Source organism: Vipera ursinii (genome assembly GCF_947247035.1).
Source record: "Vipera ursinii genome assembly, chromosome: 12".
In the NCBI taxonomy this organism is placed as follows: Eukaryota; Metazoa; Chordata; class Lepidosauria; order Squamata; family Viperidae; genus Vipera; species Vipera ursinii.
Window position 1 is genome coordinate 9,202,719 of NC_139525.1, and position 17,815 is coordinate 9,220,533.

Here is a 17,815-nt window from a genome sequence, read left to right on the forward strand (position 1 = left end):
AAATAAAAAAATAAATAAAAACTCTTTCCCCTGGCGGCTCATGAGGCGGGCATCTGCTTCTGCTTGCAATCTGATCCCCCCCCCCGCCCCCAAGTCCCACCCAGGGAAATCTTGGAGGGGGGTATTTTGATGTGGCTGCGCGGGTGCATTGAATCAGGCGCACTTCCCTGGCCTTGGCCATCGCCACCCTTGGCTGCCCGAGGATGGCTACAGACGGGACGGGCCACCCGGGAATAGCACCCTTCGCTTTCGCCCACCGGAGCAGCGCCGCGTGGGCAAGGCGGTGGGAAAGGAAAGCGCTCTGCACGTGCTCGGTAGCCCTTTTTCCAGCGTGGCAAGCGGCGGCTGCGGCAGCAGGCTGGATCCTGGGGGCGGGCGCTCGTTCCCGCTTTTCCACGCGCGTCTCCGCTCCGGAGGAGGGGTGGGGCCGATGGAGATCCCCTCCTTCCTCTCTCTCCCCCCCCCTCCCCACGGTTCGTTCGCGGCCCGCCCGCGGGCGGGGGCAGGGAGCGACGGCGATGCGGCGGCGGCGGATCCGGCGGTTCGGAGCTGGGCAGCAGCTCGGCGGCGGAGCCCCGGCGGAGGTCGCTTGGCTCCCGGCTCCGGCCCGAAGGCTCGGCGATGCTCCACGGCTTGCCGCCGCAATAGCAGCAGCAGCAGCAGCCGCCGCAGGAGCCTCGCGTCGCCAAGATGGGCAATTCCCCGCCGGTGATGCTGGGGAAGACGCCGCGCGGGAAGCGAGCCCAGCGGACTGCCGCCGTCTCGCCTTCCTCCTCCTCCGCCTCGCCGGCCACGCGGCCCGAGCTACCAACAGGTAGGGGTCGGGGGTCGACCGGGAAGGGGATGAGGAGGGTGTGTGTGTTGGGGGGGAGGTGGGGAGAACCCCGTCTTCAGCTTTCGCCGTGCCAGCTCACAGCTTTGCCAGTCTTTCCCTCTCTGTGTGTGTGTGTGTGGGGGGAGGACTACAGTTCCCATCATCCGAAGCCCCAGGTTGGAGAAGGGCCGTCGTGCCCTTCTCTCTCCCGCCCCCGGCTTCTCCCCCACCGCCAATCCCATCCCTTCTGAACGTGTGAAGCAGCCTCAGCGAAACCCCAGCCTTGCGCTCAGGGTCTGAACTTCGGACGCGCGAGAAAGTCTCGACCCACCCCTGAGCGCAAGGCTGGGGTTTCGCTGAGGCTGCTTCACACGTTCAGAAGGGATGGGATTGGCGGGGCTAACACTCGCACCAGCGCTTCTCCCCCCCCCCCAAATAAATAAATAAATAAATAAATAAAAATCCTGGCCGTCTCCAGTGAATGTCCGAACGGTTGTGAGAATCGGAAGAAACAAGGACGGTTTGACCCACCCAACCCCCTTGGAAAGCTTTTGCCCTTAGGAAGAAGGTCGTTCAGGAGACCTGCTGCTGCTGCTGCTGCTGAAGTCTTCTCTCAAGGCTGTATGAATGCCTCTTGCAGGCCTGAAGGCAAATTGGGGGAAAGGAGGGGATGGAAAGAAAGGGGGTGGGGTGGGGAATAACTCTCTTCTATGGATGCTTTTTCCAGAATTCTCTCTTTTCCTCCAGGCCAAAGAGTGCCTGGGATGTACTACCTGGGATCCACCAGGATGCAGTCCTAACCGGATGCAATAGCTGGGTTTGCTAGCTTAAAAGGTGGTGAGTTAGTTCTCTTGGCTGTGCTATGCAAATCCCCAGATTTGCATAGCACAGGCTATTGTATGGTGGATTACCCGGCTTCTTGCTTAATAGGTTGTGTGAACGCAGCTATAGGAGTTTCAGTTTAAGAAGCAGAGACTGGAGTCTACTGCCTACCAGGGTTCCTTGTCCTTCCAATGCCTGAAAATAATCACACCCCACAGCCGTAAGATGGGAACACATTGTGTCCTGAAGATGGCCCATCTGTTGTGTTATGCCTGCGGTTTTTGGATACTTATAGACTGTTTAAAGGATTGAAAAGGATTGCGAAGATGCTGAGCAGACTTTATACCCCACATTCCTTTTGTTACAAACTGATATCCTGCAGAGCTGATTTGCATAACTGCCTCCATCCCTCTTCCCCCCCCCCCGCAGTGAGTGAACAGGTTGAGAATTTCATCATGCTTTCTAATAGGAAAGTGATTATTTCTTAGTTATTTAAGTACCAGTCCCCTTTTGCTATACAATTCATTAAAGCTACGTTAAATATACCATTTATTCCATTCAATTGTGTCTGCTTTTTTTTTTTTTTTGGAGATGGCCTAGACGTATCCCTGTAGTTTTCTTGGCACGTTTCCCCCCCCCCCAAAGTGGTTTGCCATTGCCTCCTTCCTAGGGCTGAGAGAAAGTGACTGGCCCAAGGTTACCTAGTTGGTTTTGTGGCAAAGGTAAGACTAAACTCACAGTCTCCCAGTGCTTTCCACCAAACTGGCTTTTGTGGAGATACATATGATGGAAATTAAATGCCACGGCAGTCCCTGGAATGTACCTCAGAACTGCTTCAGTGACTCCATCCGGCCACCTCGTTCTCTGTCGTCCCCTTCTTCTCTTGCCCTCAACCTTTCCCAGCATTAGGCTCTTCTCCAGTGAGTCCTTCCTTCTCATTAGGTGGCCAAAGTATTTGAGTTTTAGCTTCAGGATCTGGCCTTCTAAAGAACAGTCAGGGTTGATCTCCTCTAGGACTGACCGGTTTGATCGCCTTGCAGGGACTCGCAGGAGTCTTCTCCAGCACCAGAGTTCAAAGGCTTCAATTCTTTGGTGGTCATTTTCTTGTCTGCAGCATAAAAGGAGGCTGCCTTTATCCACAATGTTTTCTCTTGACTTTCCTGATTAACCTGTAACTCTGGGTTTTGCCTTGAGGTCTCCCATCCAAGTATTAACCAAACTCGCCTCTGCTTAACTGCTGAAGTCAACTGCTGCCCACCTCCCTTTGCAATTTCTTCCCTATTCAAGGTTGTTTGAAAGCAACCATTTACCTTTTGCTCAGAAGTCATGTACTGTTAACCCTCTGCTTGTGGCCACAATTGGGAGTGGAATTTTGGTTGCTACGCAATGAAGTCGTTGAGGAAGGACCGGACCCGATTTTATGACCTTTTTTTTATCGTGGTTGTGAAGCAAATCACAAACCACATGGTTGTGAAGCGACTCACATGGTCATCAAGTTGATCTAGCTTCTCCAATTTTGGAAACTTGGCTAGGAAGGTTGCAAATCATGATCACATGCTGCTGGGTGTTGCAGTCGGTGGTAAATGCCATCCAGTTGACCAAGCGCCTGAATTCCGATCACACGATCAGGAAGGTGGTGCAACAGTCATAAGTTCAACTTAGAGGTCCTAAGTCACTTTTTCTGAGCCTGTTGTAACTTCAAACCGTTGTTAAATGATTGTAAATCAAGGATTACCTTTACCAGCATTTGCTAGAAACAGATCTTTTGCAATCTTCAGACTTTCAGTCTTGAAATTAGTTGGAACAGGAAGAGTTACTTGCAAATTCTAGCTACTTATTCCAAATAAATATGAGAATTTCCTTGCTGGACACCATTGGCTTTCCCTTTTCTTCTCTTATTTCTCATCTTTCCTACCAGCTACTCCTATTGGTATCTTAGGATTTATCACTTGTTGTTTGTATCTTAGGATTTATTATTATATCTTAGGATTTGTGATGTAAGATTTACCACTCTGTTGTTTGTATATACACTGAGAGCTTATGCACCAGGCACAAATTCCTGTTGTGTCCAATCACATTTGGCCAAGAAGGAATATCCAATTCCAGTTTTTGGAATGGTTCAAGGCTTAGCATGTTGCCCTAAACCTCTGTTTGGTAAATTTATGGCTCAATATATTCTGTGAATGCAGAAAATGGCTTAATTCAGCAACCAGGCTGACTATGTTGTTTGCATTTACTCAGTGTTGTTAGCTTATACTTCACAGTGTTGAGTAGTCTTAAAGAGAAGATCATGCATCAACATGTGCAAACACAGAGTGCTTTCTGGTCCCTTAGAAGCAACCAAGTCCACTTCCTTAATGAATGAAATAATCCTGAATTGCCAGGAGGATGCAGATATCAGTAGTCCTCAACTTACGACTACGACAAATGTTCAAAGTTACAACAGCCTCGGAACAAGTGACTTACAAGTGACTTGGGAACCATGTGGAAAGGAATTGATGTTACCCTCTTCCTAGATGTATTTTTGTAGCCAACATCGGGGAGAACTCATGGTGGTCTCCCAGCCAGTACTAATCGGCTAGTCCCATTCAAACTATACTTAATTCTTCTTGATATCAGCCAAGATAAGCTCGATTCTCTCCGGATAGTTGAGGATTGCTTGGTGCTTTCTGAGCTTGGTTGTTTTCTTCCAGACATGTCATTACTCACACGAGCTAACACCACCAGTGCTAGGAGGGAGTGGGCTATACGAACGATGGTGTTACCTAGTTTAGGTAATGATACACTTGCAAGAAAACAACCAAGTTCAGAAAGCACCAAGGACCCCTCATTTCAACCCTGAGCTACAAATATTCTCCTTTATTCTCCTGATATTTCTAAGTAATGGCCTCCGAGGGAGTTGGCATGCAAAAAAAACGATCCTCAATGTCTTTATTGTTATACCTATTGTTGTTAGATTATGTAATGCATGCAGATGCACAAATAAGTTCATTCACAAAACTGACAACCAAGCTGAATGCAAAGCCACACAGTCCTTGAAGGGGAGGGGGAGGGATCAGGAGCAGCCCCCCCCCAAAAAAATCAATCACCCACCTTCCTCTCTTTTGTTCCCCTCCATCTTTGAGGCGGGTTTTGCCTTTAAGAAGCCTCTTTTGGAAACAAAACTCATCCAAAAGGCATTGGTGGGTGGGTGGGTGGAGGGATCTGTAAGCTGTTGTCATGGTTCCCCAAATGATTGCTTTTAGCCTGCTAATTAGCAGACAGAGCCAGCAAATCCGCAAGGTGTGTGAGCAGGATGGCGGAAGTGATGCCTGAGCTGATTGGCTGTAGATTGGGGAGGGAAGAGGCTGGCTGTTTCTTTTCCTACCTGCCTCCTGCAGTGCAGGTGAAGGGGAGAGGAGCTTAAGCCACAATTGGGGGTGGGGCGGGGGGGGGGGAAGAGAGCTGGAAAGACCTGCCGGGCTATGGAAAAGATATTTGCATGTTGAATCAGAGAAAGATGTAAAAGATCATCCCAGCTCCATCCCCCTTTTTTTAAAAGACCATTTTGATGGCTGGGAGGTTAAAGCAAACTGTTGCAGTTTGGTTTTCAACTTCTAATGCAGGGGTGTCCACAAGACCTGTGGGCTTCAACTTCAGCATGGCTGGCTGGGTATTCTCTGGGAGTTGCAAGTCCACAAGTCTTAAAGTTGCCAAGGTTGGACACATCCCTGTTCTAGAGACGCTTCTATGCAGGCCAGATTGCCCAAGACAGAAGAATTCCAGCATCCTTTTGAATGTGCCCTGCAAAAGAATTCAGATCTCTTTTCTCTGCTTTGTCCAGCCTTGAAGAGAGGGATTGAATGGATTTGGAGGTGCCAAAGTTGGCTTCCGGTGCTAAGGAATTGCACAAGCCCTTCCCGGAGAAAGTTGGAGGGCTTATCCTCCTTTAAATTCATGGGACTTAGGAATGAAGGTTAAAAGAGGCTGAGTTCTCGGCTGGAGAGCTGACAGCCCAGGTTGGAGACACGAGCTCCACCACACAAAGGGGTGAGCTGCCGTTACGTGCCCCAGCTCCTGCCCATCTAGCAGTTCAAAAGCATGCAACTGTGAGTAGATTAATAGGTACCACTTCAGTGGGAAGGTAACAGTGTTCCGTATGCCTTTGACATATAGCCATGCTGGTCACATGGTCACAGAATTTGTCTTCGGACAACACTGGCTGACCCAGCCAAGAAAAGGAGATGAGCACCGTGCCCTAGACCTGGACACGACTGGTCTGGGAAAAATCTTTGCCTTCATCTTTTAGGAATGAAGGGTGTTGCTGGGACCCTTTGCAGAAGCCAAGGGACTGAGAAGGAGAAGCAGGGTTTGCAATGTCGTTTCTCCTTTTTCTGGTCTCCTACTTTGATTTTGCTTGAGTCCAACTTCACAGCGAGGCTCTTTCAGGTGGCAGTTTCATTCCGGGGACGTTGTGTCTCCATGCGAGAAACGGGAAAAAGCGGGGAAAAAATACTATTGCAATTCATGCCACCTCCAGCCCCGAGTGGCCCCAATTTCTACATTTTTTTCCCCTTCCCAAATTCCTCCTTGTGTGTAGTTCTCCACTGAATGGAAAGTGAAGCTTACAATAGGTTTTAAGTACAGGATTGGGATTTGGGAAGATCTACTGATCATTTCAGTGCTATTAAAAGGAAAACAAGTTTCTCGCCCTCAAGGTGGTAAAATAAAACGAGCCTTAAAAAAGCATGCAGGACATTTCTGGTGAAATCACGGAAAACCAAAAGGAGGGGAATTGCAGGGAAGCACGATTTCCAGCAATCTGTAGGCATGAAGGAAAGAGAGATTGAAGATAGATAGAGGCAGGTGGCCTGGCAATCCTTGTTTTGGTGGCTCTGCTGCTGTTTTGTGAAATACCTACAGCCTTGGGTGCATATCTTGAAATTCGTTTCTGCAAAGATAGGAGGGGGAGGACATTTTTTCACTAAGAGCCTTTGGGCCATGCATGATTACTAAGCTCTCAAAGTATGAATTTGCTCCAGGGAGGTGTTTTCCTTGCAGTGATTAAACTCCCAATTGCCAGAAAGAAGTTTCTTGGCAATTGAATTCATTCTCTGGGGAGAACAACCTGATTCTGTGTTTAGCACAATCTGCTGTTTGTGTGTGTGTGTGTATGTGTGTGTGTAGACGCTCACGGTTGGAGAGGAAGGAGGAAGCATTTGGGGTATCCATTACCTTCTCAGTTCCTCCTTCTTAGCCTGTTGGGGTACCAAACCCATCACAGCTCTTCTCGCTAGCTTATAAATTATTTCTTGAGCTAAATGGAAACTGACCTATAGTTCATGTAACATAGAAAGCTCCAAACCAACAACACACAAAATGGCTTCGCTCAATTATATGCATGTGGTCATGAAGATTTGCAACATGGTTTTATGACTTTAACCTACTACGCAAAAGCCAGCAATTATGATTTATTTAGTACACGGTAGTTAAAGAAGTCTTAGCTTTGTGTGATGTGCAGACCTGGTCACTTAAGTCCAACTATCCCCTTGATTCAATGTTGTCTTCTATTCTGGAGCAAGGACTCTCCCACCATCTCCTACCTCAGGGGTCCCCAGCCTTGGCAACTTGAAGACCTGTGGGCTTCAGCTCCCAGAATTCCCCAGCCAGCCTTGCGATATAAATTTTAAGCTCAGTTGTGGTCATATGTCGACGACTGTTGTATTGCTAATGGACAGAAGAAATGGGATGGATCACCTGCACAGTGCACTATTTGGATAATGTTTCATGAGTTTCACTGGGAACGTGTGGAGTTGTCTACACATCAAGAAGATGCTCTTGGTTGATATAATCGGCAGCTGGAGGCCCTGAAGTCCAAATATAACTACAATTAGCCCTCCACTTAACGACCACATTTGAGCCCAAACTTTCAGTTGTTGAGTGAGACGTTTGTTAAGTGAGTTTTGCCCCATATTATGATCTTTCTTGCCACAGTTGTTAAGTGAATCACTGCAGGGGATAAGTTAGCGACCCAGTTGTTAAGTGAACCTGACTTCCCCATGGACTTTGCTTGTCAGAAGGTCACAAAGGAGGATCACGTGATCTTGTGACACAATAACGGTCGTAAATATGGACCGGTTCCCAAGCATCCAATTTTTGATCACCTGATCATGGGGATGCTGCAAAGGTCGTCCCTTTGAAAAACGGTCATGAGTATCAGTGCCGTTGTAACTTTGAACAGTCGCTAAATGAACTGTTGTAAGTCCAGGACTTTCTAAAACAGATCTTTTGGTTCTCCGTGGAAGGACCTGTCTGGAAAGGTCAGTGGAAATGATGAACTCGTCGCCTTCTTAAAATGTTGATGAGGATGTTATCCATTCAGTGGTGTCTGACACTTGGCAATTTTATGGGACAGGTCTCTCCACTCCTTCTAATCTTGCAGGATTTCTTTTGAGGTTTTTTTTTCTAGGCAAAATAACGCCCTATTTAGCCCAGAATGCTTTCAGGGTTCAAACTCTGGTGTTTTTCAAAACTTGGGAAAGTCAAAATCAGGGCCGAGTTCCTGACCGGCTCAGAATCTGCCCGCTCGCTCTCTCTCTCTTTGTTGCTAGGAAGGAAGACTGGACGAGGCAGTGACAATGAGCAAGCCGGAGTTGACTCAAACATCCAAGCCCTGGTGACTTCCTCTCTCAGACCAGGGGCTGCTGGACATGGGGGAGGGCGTTGAGCAGGCTCCAGCAGGGAACAAAAGGGAGAACTCCCTCCCGGTGAGGTGGTGAAGGGACCCATCTGGGACTTGCGCCTGGCTGTGGCAGATATTTCCTTGTTGCTGCAAGCCGAGCTTGGAAGTCAGGAGGTTGCCGAAAGTGGACTGCTGTGAAACAAGTTGGCGTTTCTAGGGTGCATGCTTGGTGGATCCCTGGAGACCATCGGTTGCAGCCTCTGGGGTCGGTGGATATGGAGAAGGCGGGATCTTTGCTTGTTGCTTTGCACAGAGCAGGTAAGAGAGAAAAGAAAGCTGGTTGAGTGACAGGCAAGGAGTGGGTGATAAGGCGCTCTAATTGTGCATTGCATGCTTGGTGCATGGGATCCTGGATCTTCTTAAACCTTATTTCTAGCATGGTTCCTTGAACTGATCACATGGGCTTGGTTCACACAACATTACCAAAACCCAAGCCAACAAACCACATCATGCATGCTACACTCTGGGAATGCACTGGAGACTGAAAAGCAGTAGCTGCGCTGAATTTTTCCTGCAAAAGTTTTTTTTAAAAAAATCCAAAGATTGAATTCAGTCTTAAGCTAAAACATATTCCTCCTGCTTTTCTATTTAAATAATACACAGAGTAGTGTAATTGAGCGACCCTTTCTCTGGGCAGATTCCAAGCTACTAAATCTGTTCAGTCCAGACTTAAACCCTGGGGTAACTTTATGTGATTTTTTTTTAATGTCCTAAGTTAGGCGTGCAAAGAATGAAAACCAATTGTTACGAAGCAAGAGAGACAGAGATTTTTCTACATGCGTCCTGTGGAAGACATTATTTTTAGAAGATTTATTACCTCCTGTATGGAAGGGGAACAGGAAAGCCGATTTTCAGAAAGTGTTTTCTATGAACATTAAAAAAAAATGTTGCTTTTAAAAAAAGTAGATGAAAACTCTGGGTTGGGTTTTTTTTTTAAAAAAATGGTATTACAGACTAGTGTGTTAGGTAGAGCTGTGTTGCACAGTGATTAAAGTGTTGAAAAAGATTGAACTAAACCATAGTTATGCCCATCTTCAGCCACAAAGGATCTCTGGATGATTTGGGGGTGAGGCACTGTTTTTTGGCCCAGCCTACCTTTTAGGATTGTGGTTGGAACAACATTAAGAGGCTCTTCTTGTATGTAGCTTTGAGGTCCCAAGCAAAAGATAAAGGCAATAAAAACACACCATAGATTCTCTCAAGGAGCTAGCTAGCTATCACTGTTGAGGAAATGCCAGTTTACTCTTTTTTCCCCAGTGGCAGACGATCAAAGAATCAAGAAAGGGGCGACTTAGGTCATTCTTCACCCGTAGTTAAGATCACAGCAAAGCCCAAAGTTATTTCAGATCTCCTTGGAGACAGCTTTAGGATTTTACAATCTGCTTGTGACAAAAGGCCTGGGATTTTTCCAGCCAGGGAGAGATAATTGTGTCTTTTTATACCTTGTCTCGGAAAAACAGACAGTTTGTAATGCACACCTGTGTTAGATTGCAAAACCCTGATTAATGCTTGCAAAGTACAAATTCTTCACTTTTTGTGTAGCTGAGATGTTTACAATGCTGGGCATGTAAAGGGTTGTGTGCATTCCTTCGACCTTAGTTTGTTTAGCGTCTTGCTGTAACTCTTGGGTGTTCTCAAGGCATCAGTAGAGAAAAGGTGAGCAACTTTTTGACCACAAAAAGAGGCTTCCTATCAGAAAAGAACGGTCTGCTGCTAGGGAGGAGAAAAATGGATATTATAACAAAAAGGGGGGAAAGCGGGGGGAAGGTAGATAATCCCTCTTTTGTTCTGACCCCCACTGGCTTGTTTCAGACTCACCTACCATGTGCCCTATAGATTACCCCCAAAAAGAAAACAATTCTCAAAAAGAGCTACAGTACAGTTGTTATTCTGCCCCTATGTTTTGGTCCCAGCAGCAGGCAGAAACATCTGGGAAACTTTGTGTAGCTACAGAAGAGAATATCTGCAACTCAGGATTGAGTTGTGGAGTGTCTGAGCACCAAGGACTCCACAACTTTGCATAGGCTCGGAAGTTGAGCTGGATTCAACTGGATGGGATGGGATCATCCACGAAGGAATGATGTCCATGGCTATCGAGCGGGAAGTTGAGAAAACCAGCCCAGAAGAAGACATGGGCAATCACTTCCATCCTGTTTCCAACCATCTTGTGGTCGTCAGGAACTGAGCTTGAGTGGAAGAGATAGTTCCTTTCCTAAAGAACCAAATTCAACCAAAGTTCTTATATTAGAAGATTGGACCACTCTTTGCTGCTTTTCAATGATCTTGTGTTACAGGGAGATGGAAGGTGGGCTTGTAAGTTGCTATTTAGACAGGCACCCAGCCTGGCTGTGCATTGTCTTTCTGCCTCTGATCTCACCTCTTGGCCTGAACCCTGGGCCTCCTTCCTCCCACTCGTCTTGTAGGCAATTTCCATGAATTGTGTTTGGTATGTATCAAGGGTTGGAGGTTGGGCCACAGAGCAGCGGAGTCTCATGGCTAGATCCAAAGGCCCATGAAACTTCATGAAGTGTTTGAAGTTCTCCTGAATCTCAGCAACCGAGTAATTTGGGCACAGTTGAAAATTCCCTGCTGGCTTTTGACAAAGAATCCCTACTACTTCCTAAGAATTCACCATGAGATTGCGTGAAGACTCCTCCCCTTCTCCTTCGGGCCCTTGAAGCTCTGGAGATTTGCAGGTCATTTCTGAATAAAGTTGCTAGCTGGTGTTCTTCTTTAAATAAGATCCAAATAGCTGAAGTGGCTGGATGGTGATACCAACCCTCTAAAACACTGGGACAGAGATGAAAGATGTTTCCTTTGTGAAAAAGCAGAGAGAGAGAGAGAGAGAGAGAGAGAGAGAGAGAGAGAGAGAGAGAGAGAGAGAGAGAGAGAGAGAGAGAGGGGGGGGGTGTAGATTTCAATAGCTGTTTGTCAAAGATAGGCTGGCCGGAGAGTGAAAAAAAATCTTTTCCTTTTAGTAATCAGGAAATGCAGCTTGTCCAGGCAAGGGGGTTGTAAATCACACCCAGGATTTTCAAAACAGATGTTCTTCTGTGCAAAGCAGTTTCTAATTTGGCCTGATGGAGAATCTGCTACCTTTCAGTGTGTAAAGTAACATTTCTGCTGCCATCTCCAAAAGTTTGGTCCAATCTATACAGGGTAGGAAACATAGCTGCTTGAATCCAACAAATCTGGAGATGTAGGAGATGCAGGCAGAGCTAGGGGACAGAGTTAAATGTGTCAGCAGCTTAGAATCATTACATTGCCACAAACGATCCAAGTCCAGACCTCTTGAATTTCGTTGACTCGTATCTGGCGCCAATTAAGTATTGAACTTAAGTTTATTAGACTCTTGTGCACAGTAGTCCTTGACCACAATCGAGCCCAAAATGTCCATTGCTAAGCAAGAAAGTTGTTAAATCATTTTTGACCTATTTGATGGCCTTACTTGCCACCGTTCTTAAGTGAATCGCTGCAGTTGTGAAGTTAGTAACATGGTTGTTAAGTGAATCTGGCTTATCTATTGACTTCGCTTGTTAGAAGGTCTCCGTAGGAGATCACAAGACCTTGGGACACTGCAACCGTCATAAATACAAATTTGATCATGTGACCATGGGGATGCTGCAATGATCATAAGTGTGAAAAAAACAGTCAAAAGTCATTTTTTTTAGTCCTGTTTGTGGAAAGAAAAATCTTCATCAGGGTCCAGTCCAAGCCGGGAATAATCAAAATGGAGACTGCTTTAGAAAGAGGCTTGTAGTTTATTGAAGAGGAGAGCCAGACAGAAAGATGGCTCTGGAAAAACGGACCACATGCAGCAGAGTGATGGGCTTTTATACCTTCTGTGGCTCTTGTGGTTGTTTCCTGTTCCTGTTTGAGGCTTTGTATTTCCTGTGTCATGTACTTTGACCTAAGTCTGAGTGTGCCCTTTTGGCATTGGTGGGTTAATCCTATTATGTCCTGTCTTAGAGTTTGGGTGGGGTATGTAGATTTTAAGGGTCTTTGTCTTCCTAATCTCTTCAGTTTCTAGCTGAACAATTTCTAGCTAAACAGTTTCATGCTGGCTGGGGAATTCTGGGAGTTGAAGTCCACACATCTTCCAAGTTGCCAAGTTTGAAAAAAAAAGCTGCTTTTAAAGGATGTGCCTTTATATCGCTTCCACAGAATCAGTGTCCTCCTCCGATACTCCAAATTTTAGTGCATGGATATTTTCCTGTCTTTTGTTTTTCCATCCCTTAACTTCTCCCCTCCTTTCCCAAAAACTGAATTCCTTTGGATAAGCTTTGGGCTGAGTTTTATCTCTCTGTTTCTCTTTTGGCTCTCTACATGTACACACACAAACCAACACAATTTTCAATCCTACTCCTTGAATAGAGAAATATTTATAGAGAGAAATGATGGCCAGTTGGCTTCTAATAAATTATGTTCAGCCAAGTGCATTTAAATCAGGAGATAGGGCTGTTTTTCCCCCTCTTATCTATGGGGAGGGAGTTTGAACTGGGCTCCTGGCACATTTTGGGAGTGTGTGTGGGGGGTCACCCTTGTCTCTTTCCCAGCAGGCTGCTGTAGAGAAAAACAGGTGTCACCTGTATAGTCATTTGGGGAGAATTCCAATTTGGGGAGTATTTTTGAAACTAAATCAACCCACTTCTCCCCAGAATTTTTTCCAGCAAACTCTCCAGTCAATTGAACATGGAAGCAACCTATTGGTTTGCAAATCTCTCATTTGAAGATAGGAATGCCTCAGGATGGGTGGGATATTCAGTGTGCTTGTGAGCAAGTTAGGCGCCTTAACGCGCCCCCCCCAACCCAGCCACTTCACTTCTTTCAAAAGGGAAGGAGAAAATGGTTTTGCAGGACAACCCCCAAAGTTTTGCCAAGCGATCCATTTTTCTTTGCCAAGTGTATCCAGCCAGGCACACGCCAGTAAGTCCATTCCAAAGAAGGCTGATGATGTCATTGAGGCATGCTGCCATTGGCTGAGCCAAGATTCTGAGGGCAGGAGGCTGGGTTGCCTAGCAACCCTGTTTTAAGAGCATCTTCCGCCTTTTTCTGGGTACCAAAGAGACTTCTTCTGCAGAGATAACTTAGGAGATGCTGGTCCTTCCTGGATGGCTTGGCTCTTCACCTTTGGTTTGTATCGTGGGCTGTAGTTATAACAAGTTTAATTTGGCTTTTCACAGAATCCTCTCTGGATTCTGTCATGTCAACCCATCAATCTTCTTCCAGTTTCCTTGGCCTTCTGCCCCAGCTGAGCATTGTGGAACTGCGCACAATGTGCCTGAATGAAGCTGTAGTTCTCCTGCACTCTTTGGGGATGCAGTGCAGACGGAAGAGGGAAGGGCTGTGCATGCATCTGCATACCTTCAGCCAGAGCCTTTGAGAAATCTTTCACAATTCTGGAAGCAGAATTTAACCATTCCAAAGGCTAAAATGTACAAAGAACGGTTACAGGAATTGGGTATGCCTAGCCTGAAGAAGAAGGGACGCGGTGGCTCAGTGAGTTAGGACGCTGAGCTTGTCAATCAGAAGGTTGGCAGTTTGGCGGGTCGAATCCCGAGTGCCGCGTAAAAGAGTGAGCGCCTGTTACTTGTCCCAGCTTCTGCCAACCTAGCAGTTTGAAAGCACATAAAAATGCAAGTGGAAAAATAGGGACCACTACGGTGGGAAGGTAACAGCGTTCCGTGCGCCTTTGGTGTCTAGTCATGCCGGCCACATGACCACGGAGACGTCCTCGGACAAGCGCTGGCTCTTCTTCTTTGAAACGGAGATGAGCACCGGCCCCTGGAGTTGGAGACGACTAGCACGCATGTGTGGGGGAACCTTTACCCTTTACCTAGCCTGATGAAAAGTAGGACTAGGGGAGACATGATGGCATTGTTCCAATATTTGAGGGGCTCCTGCAAAGACAAGAGAGTCCAACTATTCTCCAAGGCAAGACTAGAAACAACAATGGAAACTAACCAAGGAGAGAAGCAGCCTAGAACTAAGGAGAAATTTCCTAATGGTGAGAGCAACCAACCAATGAAATAGCTTACCTTCAGAAGTTATGGGTGCCCCATTACTGAAAGCTTTCAAAAAGAGACTGGACAACTATTTGTCTGAAATGGCATAGGGTCTCCTGCTGGAGCAGGGGGGTTGGGCTAGAAGACCTCTGAGGTCCCTCCCAACTCTGTTATTCTATATTCTGTCTCCTATGATCACTTCAATGCACACACTCCCTTTCCCCTCTCACTGCCTAGGGTCCCTGTGTCCTCTTCCTCTTGCATGGCATGATAAATCAGAATTTCTCTCCCTGAGCCCCACCCCAGGTACTTTTGGGCTTGTATTTTAATGCCTTGAAGGGAAAGGATCAAACCACTGAATATTCTCAAATGCTACAGCAGATTCTGAGTGGAATTGCTGTCCCATTGTCCTTCCCCCCCCCTTCCTGCTGCTGCCAAACTAGATTTGATGCATTGTTTTGTCTCTTTTGTTCTGCAGAGAGATCTGTGGGTGGGTGGGTGGGGGAGGGGGAGAACGGGGGGGGGGGGGGAGGCTCTTGCACATTAAGCAGAGTCTCTTGGAGTAGGGAGGGAGATTTTTATCTTGTCCCTGCTTAGAGAGAAGTTATTGCCTTCTCAGCAAGCTATACAAGGTATCCTTTTCCGCAAATGGACCTTAGCTGGAACCCAGTGATGCTGCCACTCGCCAAGACCCCTCCCCACTTGAATTTTTCATAAAAGCAATTGGGCTATAGTTTCTTTGTCGGGAGGGACGTGGTGGCTCAGTGGGTTAGGACGCTGAGCTTGTCGATCGGAAGGTCGGCAGTTTGGTGGGTCAAATCCCGAGTGCTGTGTAGCAGAGCGAGTGCCTGTTACTCGTCCCAGCTTCTGCCAACCTAGCAGTTCAAAAGCACGTAAAAATGCAAGTAGAAAAATAGGGACCACTACGGTGGGAAGGTAACAGTGTTCCGTGCGCCTTTGGCATCTAGTCATGCCGGCCACATGACCACGGAGACGTCCTGGGACAAGCGCTGACTCTTCGGCTTTGAAACGGAGATGAGCACCGGCCCCTAGAGTTGGAAACGACTAGCACGCATGTGCGGGGGAACCTTTACCTTTACCTTCTTTGTCAAATTAGCGGTGGCGGACTTGATACAGCTTGTGGCAGTTGTCGGACCTATAGTTCCCAGAATCCATGTTTGGACCTGGGGCTGCTAGGTGTTGTAAGTTACATGTTTTTGGCCAACTCACTAAGAAGTAGATCTGTTCTGTAGGGACAGGAATACCTCCCAATGCTTATTTAAACAAACACAAAAAAATCCGGTATATTAAATAGTGAGGCTATCTTATTCTGTTTGTCGTTTGTTTGAGTTGGCGTTTACTTTTTGAGTATTGTGTTGGGTTTTGTTTCAATAACGTTTGTGTCTCCTGGACACAAGTCATTTTAAGAATAAATAAATAAGCATTTTCAGCACGCTGGGAATTAATGCTAGGAGTTATCTGTGCTGCAAATCCTTTTGTTTTGAGCCAAGGAAAACTTAAAAGTAAGACGATAGATGTAGCTGAAGCGGGTGGAGGTTTGGGCAGCTGTATATTTTAGGCTGAGTGCCACTGGATGAACATACAAGTAGTCCTCAACTTACAGTCACAATTGGATCTGGAACTTCCTGCTAAGTGATGAGGTTGTTAAATTTTATAGCCTTTGTTTTGCTGCAGTGGTTAAACGAATCACAAGGTTGGTTAAACGAATCTGCCCCCCCCCCTTCCAATTGACTTTGCTTGTCGGAAGTCAGCTGGGAAGGTTGCAAATGGCGATCACATGACCTTGGGATGCTGCAACTGTCATAAATACATGCCAGGTGCCAGCAGCCGAATTTTGATCACGTGACCATGAGGATGCTGTGATGATCCTAAATGCAAGAACCAGTCGTAGCTCACTTTTTTTCAGCGCTGCCATAACTTCAAACAGTTGTTAAATGGTTGTAAGATGAGCATTTCCTGTATGCAAGTGAGCAATGCTATGCAAATTTCTTTGGGCCCTCTGTGGAAGAATTGAACGTACTAGTGTTGTGGTCCTACCTATACATACGCTACGCCAATCTTAGGAAGATGATTCAGTGGATAAAGTTTTTGCATGGTTAGATTTCAGTGGAGTTCCATCATTTTCACATTAGGCTGTGAAAACTACTTGCTACTGTTTGAAACTCTGCAGAACAGCAATACTTGATGATATATATAAAGGTAAAGGTTCCCCCACACATCCGTGCAAGTCATTTCCGACTCTAGGGGCCGGTGCTCATCTCCGTTTCAAAGCCGAAGAGCCAGCGCTTGTCCGAGGACGTCTCCGTGGTCATGTGGCCGGCATGACTAGACGCCAAAGGCGCACAGAACGCTGTTACCTTCCCACCGTAGTGGTCCCTATTTTTCTACTTGCATTTTTACTTGCTTTCAAACTGCTAGGTTGGCAGAAGCTGGGACGAGTAACAGGCGCTCACTCTGCTACGCGGCACTCGGGATTCGACCCGCCAAACTGCCGACCTTCTGATCAACAAGTTCAGCGTCCTAACCCACTGAGCCACCACGTCCCTTGAATATATATTATTCCACCAACATCCAAACATCTCAGTTTCCTGCTTGCTCAGTCTAAGCTGGGTTGGGTCAGTGCTTTGGTGGACTCCTGTGCAAATCACGTGAATGGGATATCCAGATGGGATATCCATTTGGGGATTAACACTAATGCAAACTCTGCATTGCATATCAGAGAGCAGGCATCCTGTGGTGACTATTTGTAACATTCACACCCAGGTTGCCTATAGAATTCAGTGCACTAACAGCCACCTTCTGCAAACCATGATTTTGCATGCAAGGGCTTTGATAGCTTTTCTAACTAAGAGAACCAAGCAACTTTGCCTTATTTATTTCTGCCCCTTTCTGCAAGAAAAATGTAACCTCTTGTCTTCCTTGTCTTTGAAAGCCTCTTATCTATGTCAAAATAGTCCCTTCCTCTTTGAAGTTCCCATTTCACAAGCTATATATTTGCAACACTGTGGTTTGCTCGTGATGACAGATGGGTGGGTGCTTTAGCTTAGAAGGGTGGGATGGGTGGAGGCGATCTTTTTGGGAAAGAGAAACCCAGTTTTGGGCACGGGTCACATTGTTCCTGGGAACTGCGGCTCAAGCGAGGGACTTAAAACTTTGCTGCTGGGTGGTAAGCTAAGCCCTGTTCGTTTGATGGAGAAAGATAATGCTAAATTTTTTATGCAATTGCATGTGGGGGGGGGTGTTTGGCAAAGAAAACCTAAGAAGTTGCCCAGATTAACTGAGATGGTGTCTTCACCCTATTTTTCTGGCCGCAGCTATGTAAGCCAACATCTCTTACCTAATTCTTTTAAAGCTGGTGATATTAGGGATTGAATCTGCTGCCTTCTGCCTGAACATTTAGAGGAAAGTAATGTTGAAAGAAAAATCTTCATC

At 46.5% G+C, this 17,815-nt stretch overlaps 1 protein-coding gene across 3 annotated transcripts in view; it reads left to right on the plus strand.

Annotated features, from left to right (window-relative positions):
- The first annotated feature begins 551 nt into the window (after nt 1-551).
- NHSL2 (NHS like 2) overlaps nt 552-17,815 on the plus strand; it is a 45,645-nt gene continuing 28,381 nt past the window's right edge. For 2 of the 3 annotated variants that reach the window (XM_083371976.1, XM_083371977.1), the window contains exon 1: nt 552-814. In XM_083371976.1, coding sequence (XP_083228102.1) covers nt 691-814 — 124 coding nt within the window. In that variant the 5' untranslated portion in view covers nt 552-690. Of the gene's footprint in view, nt 815-8,492; nt 8,616-17,815 lie in introns of those variants that run through there. The other variant, XM_083371978.1, reaches the window with a different exon arrangement.